This window comes from Alosa pseudoharengus, unplaced genomic scaffold, assembly GCF_046254945.1.
Source record: "Alosa pseudoharengus isolate Yale_2024_CS ecotype anadromous, Long Island Sound unplaced genomic scaffold, YU_APseudo_1.1 YU_APseudo_1.1_scf_7, whole genome shotgun sequence".
NCBI lineage: Eukaryota > Metazoa > Chordata > Actinopteri > Clupeiformes > Clupeidae > Alosa > Alosa pseudoharengus.
In genome coordinates this window covers 17,601,843-17,620,136 of record NW_027468859.1, presented here as the reverse complement: position 1 = coordinate 17,620,136, position 18,294 = coordinate 17,601,843, and the positions used below count along the sequence as shown (strand labels likewise).

The window sequence follows — 18,294 nt, the reverse complement described above, 5'->3', positions numbered from 1 at the left end:
TTGCCCTCCATTTTGCAAATCATTATCAGCTTGGTGCATGTGTTTTTCCGATTTAGGCTATTGCAAGTGCATAAAGTAATGGCAATGCTTAGCCTTCATTCAGAAATCTTTAATTTTTGGATTTATTAGTTATTTTAGTTTTATGTTTGAAATGATCAAACAAAAATTAGCCTATTACACATGTTAAAATCGATTTTTCACTTTTAAAAGTCTACCCACAAGTGTGCCCTGGTGTTTATTGGCTGTAGCTGCTGAACACATAAACTGAACCCAACATGCATTTCCCCCCTGTGCTTGCTGTAGCTGCTGAACACAGCATCTGAACCACACACGCTTCTCATACTGCAGCTATAGAAGATGATGATTTATTTGATAAAGAGGGATTGGAAAGATGGAAAAGATGGATTCTCTAGTATTTTGCAAGTTTTTTTATCGCTTTCAAATACAGTATAGCTGAAATTGTAACATCCAAGCCGATAAAATAACAGCATTTAAGGTAAGAATTTATTCAACTGTTTCATAGCAATAGGTGGTGTTGCTGATGCTGTTTGTGTGTGTGGCATGTGTGTGTGCACATTTGGTTATGTGCATGTGCTCCAGCAATGATCTGATAATGCTGATAAGTTTATTCTTGTGTGAACCACTGTCTCATGTCTTTATATAATTATATAAATGGCAATGCTTTCAACACAAAAGACTATTTATGGCATTGTAAACTGAAGCAAAGGTGAAAAGGTGGTCTGTTGTATTGTGTGAAGAATTTAAAGGGCCGTTCACACCAGAAACAATAACTATAACCCATAACGATAAAAACGTCCACACTGACTGACCAACGATAAGCAAATTATCTCCTTGTGATGGCTAAAATGTGATGGGTTCTGATTGGCTGTTAGCTTTTTATCGTTTTCAAAATCGATCTGAAAGTGATCCCCAACAATATTGTTCTTCATGTCGTTATCGTTCATAGTTTATATGTGAACGTCATCATTCATATTAACAAGAACAATATTTTTTTTTATAGTTAACGTTATAGTTATCATTCTTGGTGTGAACGGCCCTTAAGTTAGAACAAACCGTCAATTTTAGCTTAAAGACCTGTATCCTGTGCACGGTGTCCTATTAGGCCTACTAACTAGGTGAGTGAGTCTTAAAAAAGTAAATCAATTAGCCAATCAGACATTGGACAAGAGGTGCTAATTGGAAGCCAGGCCTTATACCCAACCATCACTATATATCACACAGACCCAGAGGTGGTCTTTCATGTTTGTTTACGTAACAGGTAAGTTGTCAGAGACATTACAGTTTTAACTAATGTTCTTTTTTAACATTTAACAGTTTCTTTAGGTTCTTCGTGGAGCTTTTTTGAAATGATTATTAAAAGAAGCCTAATGCAAGTATTTATTGATTATTTGGTGAAGGTGCATTTGGAGGAGCCTGCGTTTTGGACAGACTTTTTAGATTATTATTTGAAGAATGGTGAGTGCCTCTTACTTATAAGTTAGGCTTACTGTTTGACTTGGGTGATGGGCCAGGTATTTGTCATGATGGTCGGTTTTCATATATTTTCTTGATCATTTTACAGAGGGAGTGCATTTCTGTCCATGTTGGCCAAGCTGGTGTGCAGATTGGAAACTCGTGTTGGGAATTGTACTGCTTGGAACATGGTATCTGCCCAGACGGAACAGCTGCTGATGATAGCAAAACTCTACTGGACTCCTCCTTTGGCACCTTTTTCAGTGAGACTGGTCATGGGAAGTATGTTCCTAGGTCCATATTTGTTGACTTGGAGCCATCAGTTATAGGTGAGTAGTGTCCTATTTGAAATAGTTGTTTGGCTTTTGAGCAAATGTAAATAAAAATGTGGGTTTGTGAAGGTCTGACTTGATATTTCCTGACAGATGAGATCCGTAATGGGTCCTACCGTCAGCTGTACCATCCGGAGCAGTTGATTAGTGGTAAAGAGGATGCAGCCAACAACTACGCTCGTGGTCACTACACCATTGGAAAAGAAATTGTGGATCCGGTCCTGGACAGGATTCGTAAAATGGTAGGTGACCAGATTAACAGTTGCTTGCTCAACTTTTCAAAGATTGGTCAACATATTTCCTTGCATTCAGTATCTTTAGTATTGGTGTGCACATGTTTTTGGTGATCCCCCATTTAGTGTGATTCCTCATTTGAGGCCTCTACATCACAGGTCTCCAACAGGTAGCTTGTGAGCTACCAGCACCCGCCCCCCCCCTTTAAGTAGCTCTCCAAAAGGTTTGAGGAAGATGTAGAACCCAGTCACTTGAGAAACATGTTAAAATTCAGTCTACAAAGAGAGAAGGTAGAGGAGTTGAAATTAACCTTTAAAAAGCATATCTTATTCAGCAGTTTTGGGTGGAGGTCAGCTATGTAAATACATGGAATGCTACTATTGACATAAAAGGCTTTCGGCCATGTTCATTTTGTCAAAGTAGCGCTCGGAGGAAAAAAGGTTGGTGACCCCTGCTCTACATTATGTCTGTAAGGGGTAGGATTGTTTGAGAATCATAACAGGGTGTGTTTGATGTTTTTCTAGTTTGTTGCAGAAAATCCACTTGGTCTTTGTTTGCATTATCTCTAGGAGTTCAGAGTTTCTAATTTATGGTGCAGAATGTGACTACTGAATTTGTTTCTCAGACCGACCAGTGCTCGGGTCTCCAGGGATTCCTCATCTTCCACAGCTTTGGAGGAGGCACTGGCTCTGGCTTCACCTCCCTGCTGATGGAGCGTCTGTCTGTGGACTACGGCAAGAAGTCCAAGCTGGAGTTCTCCGTCTACCCTGCTCCCCAGGTGTCCACTGCTGTAGTGGAGCCCTACAACTCCATCCTCACGACCCACACCACTCTAGAGCACTCTGACTGTGCCTTCATGGTGGACAACGAGGCCATTTTTGATATTTGCAAGCGCAACCTTGACATTGAGCGTCCCTCCTACACCAATCTGAATCGTCTTGTCGCCCAGATCGTCTCGTCTATCACTGCATCTCTACGCTTTGATGGGGCTCTGAATGTGGATCTTACTGAGTTCCAAACTAACCTTGTTCCCTACCCCCGTATTCACTTCCCCCTGGTCACCTACGCGCCAATAATCTCTGCGGAAAAGGCATACCATGAGCAACTCTCTGTGCCTGAGATCACAAATGCTTGTTTTGAGCCAGCAAATCAGATGGTGAAGTGTGACCCAAGGCGTGGTAAGTACATGGCCTGCTGCGTGCTGTACCGTGGGGACGTGGTACCCAAAGACGTCAACGGTGCCATTGCTGCCATCAAGGCCCGCCGATCCATCCAGTTTGTTGACTGGTGCCCCACTGGCTTCAAGGTGGGCATCAACTACCAGCCGCCAACGGTGGTGCCAGGAGGTGACTTGGCCAAGGTGCAGAGGGCAGTGTGTATGCTGAGCAACACGACTGCCATCGCTGAGGCCTGGGCTCGCCTGGACCATAAGTTTGACCTGATGTACGCCAAGAGGGCCTTTGTGCACTGGTATGTGGGTGAGGGCATGGAAGAGGGGGAGTTCAGTGAGGCCAGAGAAGACATGGCTGCACTGGAGAAGGACTATGAGGAAGTTGGGGCAGACTCAGCAGAGGATGGTGAAGAAGAGGAAGAAGAGTACTAGAGTTTCTAAGGTTATTTATTTGTATGTCAGTTTAACTAATAAATGTTGGTATTGCAAATATATATGGGTTGTCTGAATCTTTATCCCCCTGAAGTAATAGAGAAAAAAATCAACTGAGGACTGCATATGATATTGTGAGTGTAATTTACTGCATTACCTGACACCCCTATGGTATATTGCAATATCAAGCACAAGAATTTCAAATGACATTTACACAGCCAGGCAGCTACAGCACTACACTCTGTGGGCATGTCTCTGAGCTCCCATTTATATCCCCCCCAGAGTGTAGTGCTGTAGCTGCCTGGCTGGGTTAGCTGCTAAGTGTAGCAACTCAAGCTAGGTAAAACTGATTTTTTTTTTTTTTTTTTTTTCTTTTCCTTTTTCATACCAACAGTAGTCGGTGACCTCCAAATGGAGATCTGTGCGAACTCTCAGTGTTCCTCCTTTAATGCAAGACATCTGAACACACAAAACACATTTTGATCATTTTCATAATTTGGGTGTTATTTCGGTGTATAAAACTGAGTCTAGGCACATACCTACTGATGGTAATTTTGATACCATAGTTTTAATAGAGACCCAGTCAGACCATTAGTATGAAAAATCAGGAACAGAGTTTATTTACAATGATGTGCATCAAGGGAGAGACCGCATGACTTCACCTAAAGATCCATCAGCTACTCTAACTAGACAAGGAAATAGTTAAGGTTTAAGTATCCTTCCAGGCTGATGGGAGATGGTGTTGGTCATCCCATCTCACGTGGACTACAAGGAAACACTCTGATTAGTGGCAACCTGGCAATCCGGAGCAGATGGCTACTGACGCAGCCATGCAGAACAGTGAAACACTAAAGTCATAATATTCCCGCTTATCTCTAAATACAGTCACACACAGATATACACAGGGACAGTACAGATATAGTCATTACATAGAATCATACTTTTAGTATTAAAGTGACCCACTAATGAGAAATGCAGAACATTAAACCACATATTGGACATAAAGTTCTATTCCACTTTCTCTCAGTCCCCCTTTTTCAGACTTTATGGCTGGAACATTTCATCAAATATTGCCACTATATAAAATATAAAAGATTATACAATTGTTTCATTCAAGTTAGTCAGATCCAAATAAGCAGGTACATGATTTAACTGATTTCAGTCAGTCAGTCAGTCAAGAAAAATAACTACACATGATTGGTGTACAATAACAACCACAGTAAATCAAAAACAAACTATCATGACAATCAGAACAGGAGCTAGTAAACCAAAAAGAATATATTTGGTCCATCCCGCTAAACTATTCCGAAAAAAGACCTAAATCACACGTATATAAAAATAATTTCTGAATCCAATACTCTCAAGTCCCCCTTTAAAAGACTTGAAGCCTTTGACACCACACAATAGCACACATCTGATTGAATCAGAATGAGCCTACTAATGAACTGAGAGTAATGCAGTAATTGTGTCTTTTTACCATGTGTATAATAGTTGGGCAAAGCTGAATATAAAACCAAAACACATAAGAAATGTCTCAACAATTCTCAAATAGAACCCAATAAAATAAATGAATCAACATGGTTACATGTATAAAAGTGGCCCTGATTGTCTTGATTTCTCACAGGCTGTGCAAAAAAGTTTACATACCACAGAGTACTAGTGATAAAAACAATAACCAAACAGTTCAAGGGGAAAAAAGCAATAGACAAAAGAAAAAAGAAAAAAGTAGAGTCTGTAAGGCTCCCCCTTTTTGACCACTGATTGCACCTGAAATATAACACAGAGATATACATAATATGTATATCTGGGCCCAAGGCCCCGGTAGTGCTTCCTAAGTTTCAACTAACATTATTAAAAAGATTTCAATTGCAATACTGCTATGGTCAGTCACCAAATTAGTAATTAGCAATGAAATATAAATTCAAATGATCATGATCTTCATGGATACTCTTTTTTTTTCTTTGTGTGCCTCATATCAAGAATTGTTTATCATACAGCAAAGCTAAATTATCTTAACCTTTTTCCACATTGTTTAAAGCAGGCCTAAAGGCATGTTTTAAAGAACTTGGTAAGACCTTTATTCTGAACATATTCTGAACGCCTGAAACAAATGCAAAGTTGTGTTTTATTTTATTGCATTACTGTAAAACAGTTGTAAAACATTTTCCATGTCAATGAAGAGAAGAAAATAATAATACCAATATAAAAACTGCAGTGGTTGTGTTGTTAATAAACATATGAACCTATTAGTTCAATACTAGTTCAGTGTAGTGAAGTCAACATCAACAACCTCTCATCCTCCATGAAAGAAAAAGCTATCTTTAATCATAACTTGATACACTGCAAGAGCTAGATGTCTATGTTATCAGACTACTCTTAATCAGACTCCCCCTTATGATCTGCAGCAAGGCTGCAAGATTATTCCCTTAGCTAAAGTGTTGTCGCCTATAACACTGTGTCCTATTAAGAGCTTAGTGCGTCATAGCATCAACAATTTGATACATTCACTGCTGTTGGTAAGATTACAACTTGCTAAACTGGCCCCCAAGTATGAATTTAACCGATATGCTTCAACTCTGTCAGTGTTGTCACTGCGAGACAACATATGGTGCATATGGTGGCCTCAAAGCAGGACCTGGCAGAGCTCAAGGCCTACACACCTAGCCAATCAACAGTCAAAACACATCTGTGTCTACCTTGAAGCAAGAACATAGCGTCCGCATGGCTTCCAGTGTTTGCGGCCTACACATGGAACAGGATAACTTGGGTCAGGTTCTATTAGCATGGGGAGCAGGGAGCTTGGAGAAACAAGTATTTAAGCAAAATGGTCATACTTTCTATGGGGCCTTTATTAAATGTACAAATGGAAAATGAAAACCAAATGTTTATGTTTCAAGGCTAAATATAGGCCAATCCAGTGACAAGGAGCACGTCTGAAGAGGGCGACAGATGTATGACACAGGAGCGATTGATCAGAAGATGTTTTTTTGGTGTTTTGTTCATTTTCAAAAACAATTAGAGACTTTGCTGCCATAACATTTTGTTTAAACAAACGCAAAAACTAAACAAATAATTGCTACAACATGGCATTTACGATTTCGTAATGCATAGCATAAGGGCGCCTGCAGGAATAAAATTGGTGGAAACATTTAACACCTTTCTACCACCTAGGAACACTAAGGATAGCGTTATTCATATTTTTCCTTTTCCAATTTCAGGTTCGGGCATTTGGTCAGCTAGAAAGCAGCCTGCATACTTTCACGCAAATATTTGGTCCATCCCGCTAAACTATTCCGAAAAAAGACCTAAATCACACGTATATAAAAATAATTTCTGAATCCAATACTCTCAAGTCCCCCTTTAAAAGACTTGAAGCCTTTGACACCACACAATAGCACACATCTGATTGAATCAGAATGAGCCTACTAATGAACTGAGAGTAATGCAGTAATTGTGTCTTTTTACCATGTGTATAATAGTTGGGCAAAGCTGAATATAAAACCAAAACACAAAAGAAATGTCTCAACAATTCTCAAATAGAACCCAATAAAAGAAATGAATCAACATGGTTACATGTATAAAAGTGGCCCTGATTGTCTTGATTTCTCACAGGCTGTGCAAAAAAGTTTACATACCACAGAGTACTAGTGATAAAAACAATACAATACCAAATGTTTATGTTTCAAGGCTAAATATAGGCCAATCCAGTGACAAGGAGCACGTCTGAAGAGGGCGACAGATGTATGACACAGGAGCGACTGATCAGAAGATGTTTTTTTGGTGTTTTGTTCATTTTCAAAAACAATTAGAGACTTTGCTGCCATAACATTTTGTTTAAACAAACGCAAAAACTAAACAAATAATTGCTACAACATGGCATTTACGATTTCGTAATGCATAGCATAAGGGCGCCTGCAGGAATAAAATTGGTGGAAACATTTAACACCTTTCTACCACCTAGGAACACTAAGGATAGCGTTATTCATATTTTTCCTTTTCCAATTTCAGGTTCGGGCATTTGGTCAGCTAGAAAGCAGCCTGCATACTTTCACGCAAATATTTGGTCCAACTTCATACAGCCATAAAAAAGCTATTGCCCTCCATTTTGCAAATCATTATCAGCTTGGTGCATGTGTTTTTCCGATTTAGGCTATTGCAAGTGCATAAAGTAATGGCAATGCTTAGCCTTCATTCAGAAATCTTTAATTTTTGGATTTATTAGTTATTTTAGTTTTATGTTTGAAATGATCAAACAAAAATTAGCCTATTACACATGTTAAAATCGATTTTTCACTTTTAAAAGTCTACCCACAAGTGTGCCCTGGTGTTTATTGGCTGTAGCTGCTGAACACATAAACTGAACCCAACATGCATTTCCCCCCTGTGCTTGCTGTAGCTGCTGAACACAGCATCTGAACCACACACGCTTCTCATACTGCAGCTATAGAAGATGATGATTTATTTGATAAAGAGGGATTGGAAAGATGGAAAAGATGGATTCTCTAGTATTTTGCAAGTTTTTTTATCGCTTTCAAATACAGTATAGCTGAAATTGTAACATCCAAGCCGATAAAATAACAGCATTTAAGGTAAGAATTTATTCAACTGTTTCATAGCAATAGGTGGTGTTGCTGATGCTGTTTGTGTGTGTGGCATGTGTGTGTGCACATTTGGTTATGTGCATGTGCTCCAGCAATGATCTGATAATGCTGATAAGTTTATTCTTGTGTGAACCACTGTCTCATGTCTTTATATAATTATATAAATGGCAATGCTTTCAACACAAAAGACTATTTATGGCATTGTAAACTGAAGCAAAGGTGAAAAGGTGGTCTGTTGTATTGTGTGAAGAATTTAAAGGGCCGTTCACACCAGAAACAATAACTATAACCCATAACGATAAAAACGTCCACACTGACTGACCAACGATAAGCAAATTATCTCCTTGTGATGGCTAAAATGTGATGGGTTCTGATTGGCTGTTAGCTTTTTATCGTTTTCAAAATCGATCTGAAAGTGATCCCCAACAATATTGTTCTTCATGTCGTTATCGTTCATAGTTTATATGTGAACGTCATCATTCATATTAACAAGAACAATATTTTTTTTTATAGTTAACGTTATAGTTATCATTCTTGGTGTGAACGGCCCTTAAGTTAGAACAAACCGTCAATTTTAGCTTAAAGACCTGTATCCTGTGCACGGTGTCCTATTAGGCCTACTAACTAGGTGAGTGAGTCTTAAAAAAGTAAATCAATTAGCCAATCAGACATTGGACAAGAGGTGCTAATTGGAAGCCAGGCCTTATACCCAACCATCACTATATATCACACAGACCCAGAGGTGGTCTTTCATGTTTGTTTACGTAACAGGTAAGTTGTCAGAGACATTACAGTTTTAACTAATGTTCTTTTTTAACATTTAACAGTTTCTTTAGGTTCTTCGTGGAGCTTTTTTGAAATGATTATTAAAAGAAGCCTAATGCAAGTATTTATTGATTATTTGGTGAAGGTGCATTTGGAGGAGCCTGCGTTTTGGACAGACTTTTTAGATTATTATTTGAAGAATGGTGAGTGCCTCTTACTTATAAGTTAGGCTTACTGTTTGACTTGGGTGATGGGCCAGGTATTTGTCATGATGGTCGGTTTTCATATATTTTCTTGATCATTTTACAGAGGGAGTGCATTTCTGTCCATGTTGGCCAAGCTGGTGTGCAGATTGGAAACTCGTGTTGGGAATTGTACTGCTTGGAACATGGTATCTGCCCAGACGGAACAGCTGCTGATGATAGCAAAACTCTACTGGACTCCTCCTTTGGCACCTTTTTCAGTGAGACTGGTCATGGGAAGTATGTTCCTAGGTCCATATTTGTTGACTTGGAGCCATCAGTTATAGGTGAGTAGTGTCCTATTTGAAATAGTTGTTTGGCTTTTGAGCAAATGTAAATAAAAATGTGGGTTTGTGAAGGTCTGACTTGATATTTCCTGACAGATGAGATCCGTAATGGGTCCTACCGTCAGCTGTACCATCCGGAGCAGTTGATTAGTGGTAAAGAGGATGCAGCCAACAACTACGCTCGTGGTCACTACACCATTGGAAAAGAAATTGTGGATCCGGTCCTGGACAGGATTCGTAAAATGGTAGGTGACCAGATTAACAGTTGCTTGCTCAACTTTTCAAAGATTGGTCAACATATTTCCTTGCATTCAGTATCTTTAGTATTGGTGTGCACATGTTTTTGGTGATCCCCCATTTAGTGTGATTCCTCATTTGAGGCCTCTACATCACAGGTCTCCAACAGGTAGCTTGTGAGCTACCAGCACCCGCCCCCCCCCTTTAAGTAGCTCTCCAAAAGGTTTGAGGAAGATGTAGAACCCAGTCACTTGAGAAACATGTTAAAATTCAGTCTACAAAGAGAGAAGGTAGAGGAGTTGAAATTAACCTTTAAAAAGCATATCTTATTCAGCAGTTTTGGGTGGAGGTCAGCTATGTAAATACATGGAATGCTACTATTGACATAAAAGGCTTTCGGCCATGTTCATTTTGTCAAAGTAGCGCTCGGAGGAAAAAAGGTTGGTGACCCCTGCTCTACATTATGTCTGTAAGGGGTAGGATTGTTTGAGAATCATAACAGGGTGTGTTTGATGTTTTTCTAGTTTGTTGCAGAAAATCCACTTGGTCTTTGTTTGCATTATCTCTAGGAGTTCAGAGTTTCTAATTTATGGTGCAGAATGTGACTACTGAATTTGTTTCTCAGACCGACCAGTGCTCGGGTCTCCAGGGATTCCTCATCTTCCACAGCTTTGGAGGAGGCACTGGCTCTGGCTTCACCTCCCTGCTGATGGAGCGTCTGTCTGTGGACTACGGCAAGAAGTCCAAGCTGGAGTTCTCGGTGTACCCTGCTCCCCAGGTGTCCACTGCTGTAGTGGAGCCCTACAACTCCATCCTCACGACCCACACCACTCTAGAGCACTCTGACTGTTCCTTCATGGTGGACAACGAGGCCATTTTTGATATTTGCAAGCGCAACCTTGACATTGAGCGTCCCTCTTACACCAATCTGAATCGCCTTGTCGCCCAGATCGTCTCGTCTATCACTGCATCTCTACGCTTTGATGGGGCTCTGAATGTGGATCTCACGGAGTTCCAAACTAACCTTGTTCCCTACCCCCGCATTCACTTCCCCCTGGTCACCTACTCTCCAATAATCTCTGCGGAAAAGGCATACCATGAGCAGCTCTCTGTGCCTGAGATCACAAATGCTTGTTTTGAGCCAGCTAATCAGATGGTGAAGTGTGACCCAAGGCGTGGTAAGTACATGGCCTGCTGCGTACTGTACCGTGGGGACGTGGTACCCAAAGACGTCAACGGTGCCATTGCTGCCATCAAGGCCCGCCGATCCATCCAGTTTGTTGACTGGTGCCCCACTGGCTTCAAGGTAGGCATCAACTACCAGCCGCCAACGGTGGTACCAGGCGGTGACTTGGCCAAGGTGCAGAGGGCCGTTTGTATGCTGAGTAACACGACTGCCATCGCTGAGGCCTGGGCTCGCCTGGACCATAAGTTTGACCTGATGTACGCCAAGAGGGCCTTTGTGCACTGGTATGTGGGTGAGGGCATGGAAGAGGGCGAGTTCAGTGAGGCCAGAGAAGACATGGCTGCACTGGAGAAGGACTATGAGGAAGTTGGGGCAGACTCAGCAGAGGATGGTGAAGAAGAGGAAGAAGAGTACTAGAGTTTCTAAGGTTATTTATTTGTATGTCAGTTTAACTAATAAATGTTGGTATTGCAAATATATATGGGTTGTCTGAATCTTTATCCCCCTGAAGTAATACAGAAAAAAATCAACTGAGGACTGCATATGATATTGTGAGTGTAATTTACTGCATTACCTGACACCCCTATGGTATATTGCAATATCAAGCACAAGAATTTCAAATGACATTTACACAGCCAGGCAGCTACAGCACTACACTCTGTGGGCATGTCTCTGAGCTCCCATTTATATCCCCCCCAGAGTGTAGTGCTGTAGCTGCCTGGCTGGGTTAGCTGCTGAGTGTAGCAACTCGAGCTAGGTAAAACTGATTTTTTTTTTTTTTTTTTTTTTTCCTTTTTCATACCAACAGTAGTCGGTGACCTCCAAATGGAGATCTGTGCGAACTCTCAGTGTTCCTCCTTTAATGCAAGACATCTGAACACACAAAACACATTTTGATCATTTTCATAATTTGGGTGTTATTTCGGTGTATAAAACTGAGTCTAGGCACATACCTACTGATGGTAATTTTGATACCATAGTTTTAATAGAGACCCAGTCAGACCATTAGTAGGAAAAATCAGGAACAGAGTTTATTTACAATGATGTGCATCAAGGGAGAGACCGCATGACTTCACCTAAAGATCCATCAGCTACTCTAACTAGACAAGGAAATAGTTAAGGTTTAAGTATCCTTCCAGGCTGATGGGAGATGGTGTTGGTCATCCCATCTCACGTGGACTACAAGGAAACACTCTGATTAGTGGCAACCTGGCAATCCGGAGCAGATGGCTACTGACGCAGCCATGCAGAACAGTGAAACACTAAAGTCATAATATTCCCGCTTATCTCTAAATACAGTCACACACAGATATACACAGGGACAGTACAGATATCATAGTCATTACATAAAATCATACTTTTAGTATTAAAGTTACCCACTAATGAGAAATGCAGAACATTAAACCACATATTGGACATAATGTTCTATTCCACTTTCTCTCAGTCCCCCTTTTTCAGACTTTATGGCTGGAACATTTCATCAAATATTGCCACTATATAAAATATAAAAGATTATACAATTGTTTCATTCAAGTTAGTCAGATCCAAATAAGCAGGTACATGATTTAACTGATTTCAGTCAGTCAGTCAAGAAAAATAACTACACATGATTGGTGTACAATAACAACCACAGTAAATCAAAAACAAACTATCATGACAATCAGAACAGGAGCTAGTAAACCAAAAAGAATATATTTGGTCCATCCCGCTAAACTATTCCGAAAAAAGACCTAAATCACACGTATATAAAAATAATTTCTGAATCCAATACTCTCAAGTCCCCCTTTAAAAGACTTGAAGCCTTTGACACCACACAATAGCACACATCTGATTGAATCAGAATGAGCCTACTAATGAACTGAGAGTAATGCAGTAATTGTGTCTTTTTACCATGTGTATAATAGTTGGGCAAAGCTGAATATAAAACCAAAACACATAAGAAATGTCTCAACAATTCTCAAATAGAACCCAATAAAAGAAATGAATCAACATGGTTACATGTATAAAAGTGGCCCTGATTGTCTTGATTTCTCACAGGCTGTGCAAAAAAGTTTACATACCACAGAGTACTAGTGAAAAAAACAATAACCAAACAGTTCAAGGGGAAAAAAGCAATAGACAAAAGAAAAAAGAAAAAAGTAGAGTCTGTAAGGCTCCCCCTTTTTGACCACTGATTGCACCTGAAATATAACACAGAGATATACATAATATGTATATCTGGGCCCAAGGCCCCGGTAGTGCTTCCTAAGTTTCAACTAACATTATTAAAAAGATTTCAATTGCAATACTGCTATGGTCAGTCACCAAATTAGTAATTAGCAATGAAATATAAATTCAAATGATCATGATCTTCATGGATACTCTTTTTTTTTCTTTGTGTGCCTCATATCAAGAATTGTTTATCATACAGCAAAGCTAAATTATCTTAACCTTTTTCCACATTGTTTAAAGCAGGCCTAAAGGCATGTTTTAAAGAACTTGGTAAGACCTTTATTCTGAACATATTCTGAACGCCTGAAACAAATGCAAAGTTGTGTTTTATTTTATTGCATTACTGTAAAACAGTTGTAAAACATTTTCCATGTCAATGAAGAGAAGAAAATAATAATACCAATATAAAAACTGCAGTGGTTGTGTTGTTAATAAACATATGAACCTATTAGTTCAATACTAGTTCAGTGTAGTGAAGTCAACATCAACAACCTCTCATCCTCCATGAAAGAAAAAGCTATCTTTAATCATAACTTGATACACTGCAAGAGCTAGATGTCTATGTTATCAGACTACTCTTAATCAGACTCCCCCTTATGATCTGCAGCAAGGCTGCAAGATTATTCCCTTAGCTAAAGTGTTGTCGCCTATAACACTGTGTCCTATTAAGAGCTTAGTGCGTCATAGCATCAACAATTTGATACATTCACTGCTGTTGGTAAGATTACAACTTGCTAAACTGGCCCCCAAGTATGAATTTAACCGATATGCTTCAACTCTGTCAGTGTTGTCACTGCGAGACAACATATGGTGCATATGGTGGCCTCAAAGCAGGACCTGGCAGAGCTCAAGGCCTACACACCTAGCCAATCAACAGTCAAAACACATCTGTGTCTACCTTGAAGCAAGAACATAGCGTCCGCATGGCTTCCAGTGTTTGCGGCCTACACATGGAACAGGATAACTTGGGTCAGGTTCTATTAGCATGGGGAGCAGGGAGCTTGGAGAAACAAGTATTTAAGCAAAATGGTCATACTTTCTATGGGGCCTTTATTAAATTTACAAATGGAAAATGTAAACCAAATGTTTATGTTTCAAGGCTAAATATAGGCTAATCCAGTGACAAGGAGAACGTCTGAAGAGGGCGACAGATGTATGAAACAGGAGCGATTGATCAGAAGATGTTTTTTTGGTCTTTTGTTCATTTTCAAAAACAATTAGAGACTTTGCTGCCATAACATTTTGTTTAAACAAACGCAAAAACTAAACAAATAATTGCTAAAACATGGCATTTACGATTTCGTCATAGCATAAGGGCGCCTGCAGGAATAAAATTGGTGGAAACATTTAACACCTTTCTACCACCTAGGAACACTAAGGATAGCGTTATTCATATTTTTCCTTTTCCAATTTCAGGTTCGGGCATTTGGTCAGCTAGAAAGCAGCCTGCATACTTTCACGCAAATATTTGGTCAACTTCATACAGCCATAAAAAAAGCTATTGCCCTCCATTTTGCAAATCATTATCAGCTTGGTGCATGTGTTTTTCCGATTTAGGCTATTGCAAGTGCATAAACTAATGGCAATGCTTAGCCTTCATTCAGAAATCTTTAATTTTTGGATTTATTAATTATTTTAGTTTTATGTTTGAAATGATCAAACAAAAATTTGCCTATTACACATGTTAAAATCGATTTTTCATTTTTGAAACTCATTTTACCTAGCCAAATCGATTTCAATATCGATATTCGATTTTAAAGTGACAGCCCTAGTGTGTGTGCATGCATGTATCTATGTGTGTACATGCGTGTGTGCATGAGTGCCTGTTTGTGAGCTTTGTTAAAATGAAGTAAATACATTTCAACATCATCTGTACCCTTTGCTCAACACCATCATCTACAGGCAGATGCGTGTACAGGCAGATGTAGTCTCCCCCGGGACCAAACGAAATTTCCGTAAAAGTCTACCCACAAGTGTGCCCTGGTGTTTATTGGCTGTAGCTGCTGAACACATAAACTGAACCAAACATGCATTTCCCCCCTGTGCTTGCTGTAGCTGCTGAACACAGCATCTGAACCACACACGCTTCTCATACTGCAGCTATAGAAGATGATGATTTATTTGATAAAGATGGATTGGAAAGATGGAAAAGATGAATTCTCTAGTATTTTGCAAGTTTTTTATCGCTTTCAAATACAGTATAGCTGAAATTGTAACATCCAAGCCGATAAAATAACAGCATTTAAGGTAAGAATTTATTCAACTGTTTCATAGCAATAGGTGGTGTTGCTGATGCTGTTTGTGTGTGTGGCATGTGTGTGTGCACATTTGGTTATGAGCATGTAGTTGCTCCAGCAATGGTCTGATAATACTGATAATCCTATTCTTGTTCTCTGCATTCCCTACAAATAACAAAATCAAAGTGAACCACTGTCTCGTGTCTTTATATAATTATATAAATGACAATGCTTTTAACACAAAAGACTATTTTTGGCATTGTAAACTGAAGTGAAACAAACAAAATAGTGAAAAAGTGGTCTGTGTTGTATTGTGTCAACAGTTTAAGTCAGAACAAATGGACAAATCCTGTGTGCATGGTGGCCTTATATTACTAACTGGGTGAGTGAGTCTTGAAAAGGTAAATCAATTAGCCAATCAGACATTGGACAAGAGGTGCTAATTGGAAGCCACGCCTTATTCCCAACCATCACTATATATCACACTGACCCAGAGGGGGTCTTTTTTGTGCTTGTTCATTTAACAGGTAAGTTAAGGCTTTAACTAGTGTCCTTAATATTTCAGTTTCTTTAGGTCCTTCGTGGAACTTCTTGTTAAAAGAAGCCTAATGCAATGTATTATTTGGTCAAGGTGTATTTGGAGAAGCTTGCAGTTTGGACAGACTTTTTAGATTATTATTTGAAGAATGGTGAGTGCCTCTTACTTATAAGTTAGGCTTACTGTTTGACTTGGGTGATGGGCCAGGTATTTGTCACAATGGGTTTTTTAAATATTTTCTTGATCATTTTAGAGGGAATGCATTTCTATCCATATTGGCCAAGCTGGTGTGCAGATTGGAAACTCGTGTTGGGAATTGTACTGCTTGGAACATGGTATCTGCCCAGATGGAACAGCTGTTGGAAATGGCACAACTCTACTGGACTCCTCCTTTGGCACCTTTTTCAGTGAGACTGGTGCTGGGAAGTATGTTCCTAGGTCCATATTTGTTGACTTGGAGCCATCAGTTATAGGTCAGTAGTGTCCTATATTTGAAATAGTCGTTTGGCTTTTGAGCAAATGTAAATGAAGATTTGGGTTTGTGAAAGGCTGACTTGATATTCCCTGACAGATGAGATCCGTAATGGGTCCTACCGTCAGCTGTACCACCCGGAGCAGTTGATTAGTGGTAAAGAGGATGCAGCCAACAACTACGCTCGTGGTCACTACACGATTGGAAAGGAAATTGTGGATCCAGTCCTGGACAGGATTCGTAAAATGGTAGGAGACTAGATTAACAGTTGCCTGCTTAGCTTTTCAAAGATTGGTGAAATGTATTTCCAAAATTTCCCTCGGCATGAATAAAGTATCTATCTATTTGTTGCATTTAGTATCTTCAGTATTGGCGTGCCCATGTGTTTTTGGTGATTCTGTGCCCCCATTTAGTGACATGTTTGATCCCTCAGTTGAGGCCTCTACATTATGTCTGTAAGGGATAGGATTGTTTGAGAATCATAACATGGTGTGTTTGATTGCTTTCAAGTTTGTTGCAGAAAACCTGCTGCTACATTTGCCCTTTGTTTGTATTCTCTTGAAATACCAATTTATGGTGCAGAATGTGACTACTGAATTTGTTTTTGTCTCAGACCGACCAGTGCTCGGGTCTCCAGGGATTCCTAATCTTCCACAGCTATGGAGGAGGCACTGGCTCTGGCTTCACCTCCCTGCTGATGGAGCGTCTGTCTGTGGACTACGGCAAGAAGTCCAAGCTGGAGTTCTCGGTGTACCCTGCTCCCCAGGTGTCCACTGCTGTAGTGGAGCCCTACAACTCCATCCTCACGACTCACACCACTCTAGAGCACTCTGACTGTTCCTTCATGGTGGACAACGAGGCCATTTTTGATATTTGCAAGCGCAACCTTGACATTGAGCGTCCCTCTTACACCAATCTGAATCGCCTTGTCGCCCAGATCGTCTCGTCTATCACTGCATCTCTACGCTTTGATGGGGCTCTGAATGTGGATCTCACGGAGTTCCAGACTAACCTTGTTCCCTACCCCCGTATTCACTTCCCCCTGGTCACCTACTCTCCAATAATCTCTGCGGAAAAGGCATACCATGAGCAGCTCTCTGTGCCTGAGATCACAAATGCTTGTTTTGAGCCAGCTAATCAGATGGTGAAGTGTGACCCAAGGCGTGGTAAGTACATGGCCTGCTGCTTACTGTACCGTGGGGACGTGGTACCCAAAGACGTCAACGGTGCCATTGCTGCCATCAAGGCCCGCCGATCCATTCAGTTTGTTGACTGGTGCCCCACTGGCTTCAAGGTAGGCATCAACTACCAGCCGCCAACGGTGGTACCAGGCGGTGACTTGGCCAAGGTGCAGAGGGCCGTTTGTATGCTGAGTAACACGACTGCCATCGCCGAGGCCTGGGCTCGCCTGGACCATAAGTTTGACCTGATGTACGCCAAGAGGGCCTTTGTGCACTGGTATGTGGGTGAGGGCATGGAAGAGGGGGAGTTCAGTGAGGCCAGAGAAGACATGGCTGCACTGGAGAAGGACTATGAGGAAGTTGGGGCAGACTCTGCTTACGATTGTGAAGAGGAAGAAGAGTACTAACATGTTATTGGTGTTGTGTTGTAATAAAAGTTTGCATTGGAAAGTCTTGCATGTGTCTGCATTTGTAAAGGACTGCTTTACTTCTAGAGCTGGGTCACAATTTCAATCAGCAGCTGTTGACACTATCAAAAATTGTCTGGTGTTCCTAGCATAGATGATAAAAAGCTAGAGCTAAACTACGTTGTCCGTCGAGTAGGTGGCATCGTAAATGCAGCTGCCATATTGCTAGGGGCAACACGGTTACTTTCTATGGCAACACTTGCCAGCAATCAGAGACACCTGTCTAAT

The 18,294-nt window shown here is 40.5% G+C and overlaps 3 protein-coding genes across 3 annotated transcripts; all 3 read left to right on the top strand.

Annotated features, from left to right (window-relative positions):
* Window positions 1–1,523: 1,523 nt before the first annotated feature.
* Window positions 1,524–3,642, top strand: LOC143109221 (tubulin alpha-4A chain-like). Its single transcript, XM_076271875.1, has 4 exons — window positions 1,524–1,532; window positions 1,625–1,802; window positions 1,899–2,047; window positions 2,665–3,642. The coding sequence occupies exons 1-4, from the start codon at window positions 1,524–1,526 to the stop codon at window positions 3,640–3,642; spliced, it is 1,314 nt and encodes a 437-aa protein (XP_076127990.1).
* A 5,353-nt stretch (window positions 3,643–8,995) lies between these two features.
* On the top strand, window positions 8,996–11,377 carry LOC143109220 (tubulin alpha-4A chain-like). Its single transcript, XM_076271874.1, has 4 exons — window positions 8,996–9,014; window positions 9,238–9,537; window positions 9,634–9,782; window positions 10,400–11,377. Exons 1-4 carry the CDS (start codon window positions 8,996–8,998, stop codon window positions 11,375–11,377), a joined length of 1,446 nt encoding a protein of 481 aa, XP_076127989.1.
* Window positions 11,378–16,144: 4,767 nt separating this feature from the next.
* Window positions 16,145–18,006, top strand: LOC143109219 (tubulin alpha-4A chain-like). The gene is made up of 4 exons (XM_076271873.1): window positions 16,145–16,153; window positions 16,200–16,419; window positions 16,518–16,666; window positions 17,032–18,006. The coding sequence occupies exons 1-4, from the start codon at window positions 16,145–16,147 to the stop codon at window positions 18,004–18,006; spliced, it is 1,353 nt and encodes a 450-aa protein (XP_076127988.1).
* The last annotated feature ends 288 nt before the right edge of the window (window positions 18,007–18,294 follow it).

Bases quoted from the DNA above. Each gene is read 5' to 3' on its own strand.
- LOC143109219 (XM_076271873.1), top strand. The intron at 16,420-16,517 runs GTCAGTAGTGTC...ATTCCCTGACAG, and splicing joins CTTGGAGCCATCAGTTATAG to ATGAGATCCGTAATGGGTCC. The intron at 16,667-17,031 runs GTAGGAGACTAG...TTTTTGTCTCAG, and splicing joins TGGACAGGATTCGTAAAATG to ACCGACCAGTGCTCGGGTCT.
- LOC143109220 (XM_076271874.1), top strand. The intron at 9,538-9,633 runs GTGAGTAGTGTC...ATTTCCTGACAG, and splicing joins CTTGGAGCCATCAGTTATAG to ATGAGATCCGTAATGGGTCC. The intron at 9,783-10,399 runs GTAGGTGACCAG...TTTGTTTCTCAG, and splicing joins TGGACAGGATTCGTAAAATG to ACCGACCAGTGCTCGGGTCT.
- LOC143109221 (XM_076271875.1), top strand. The intron at 1,803-1,898 runs GTGAGTAGTGTC...ATTTCCTGACAG, and splicing joins CTTGGAGCCATCAGTTATAG to ATGAGATCCGTAATGGGTCC. The intron at 2,048-2,664 runs GTAGGTGACCAG...TTTGTTTCTCAG, and splicing joins TGGACAGGATTCGTAAAATG to ACCGACCAGTGCTCGGGTCT.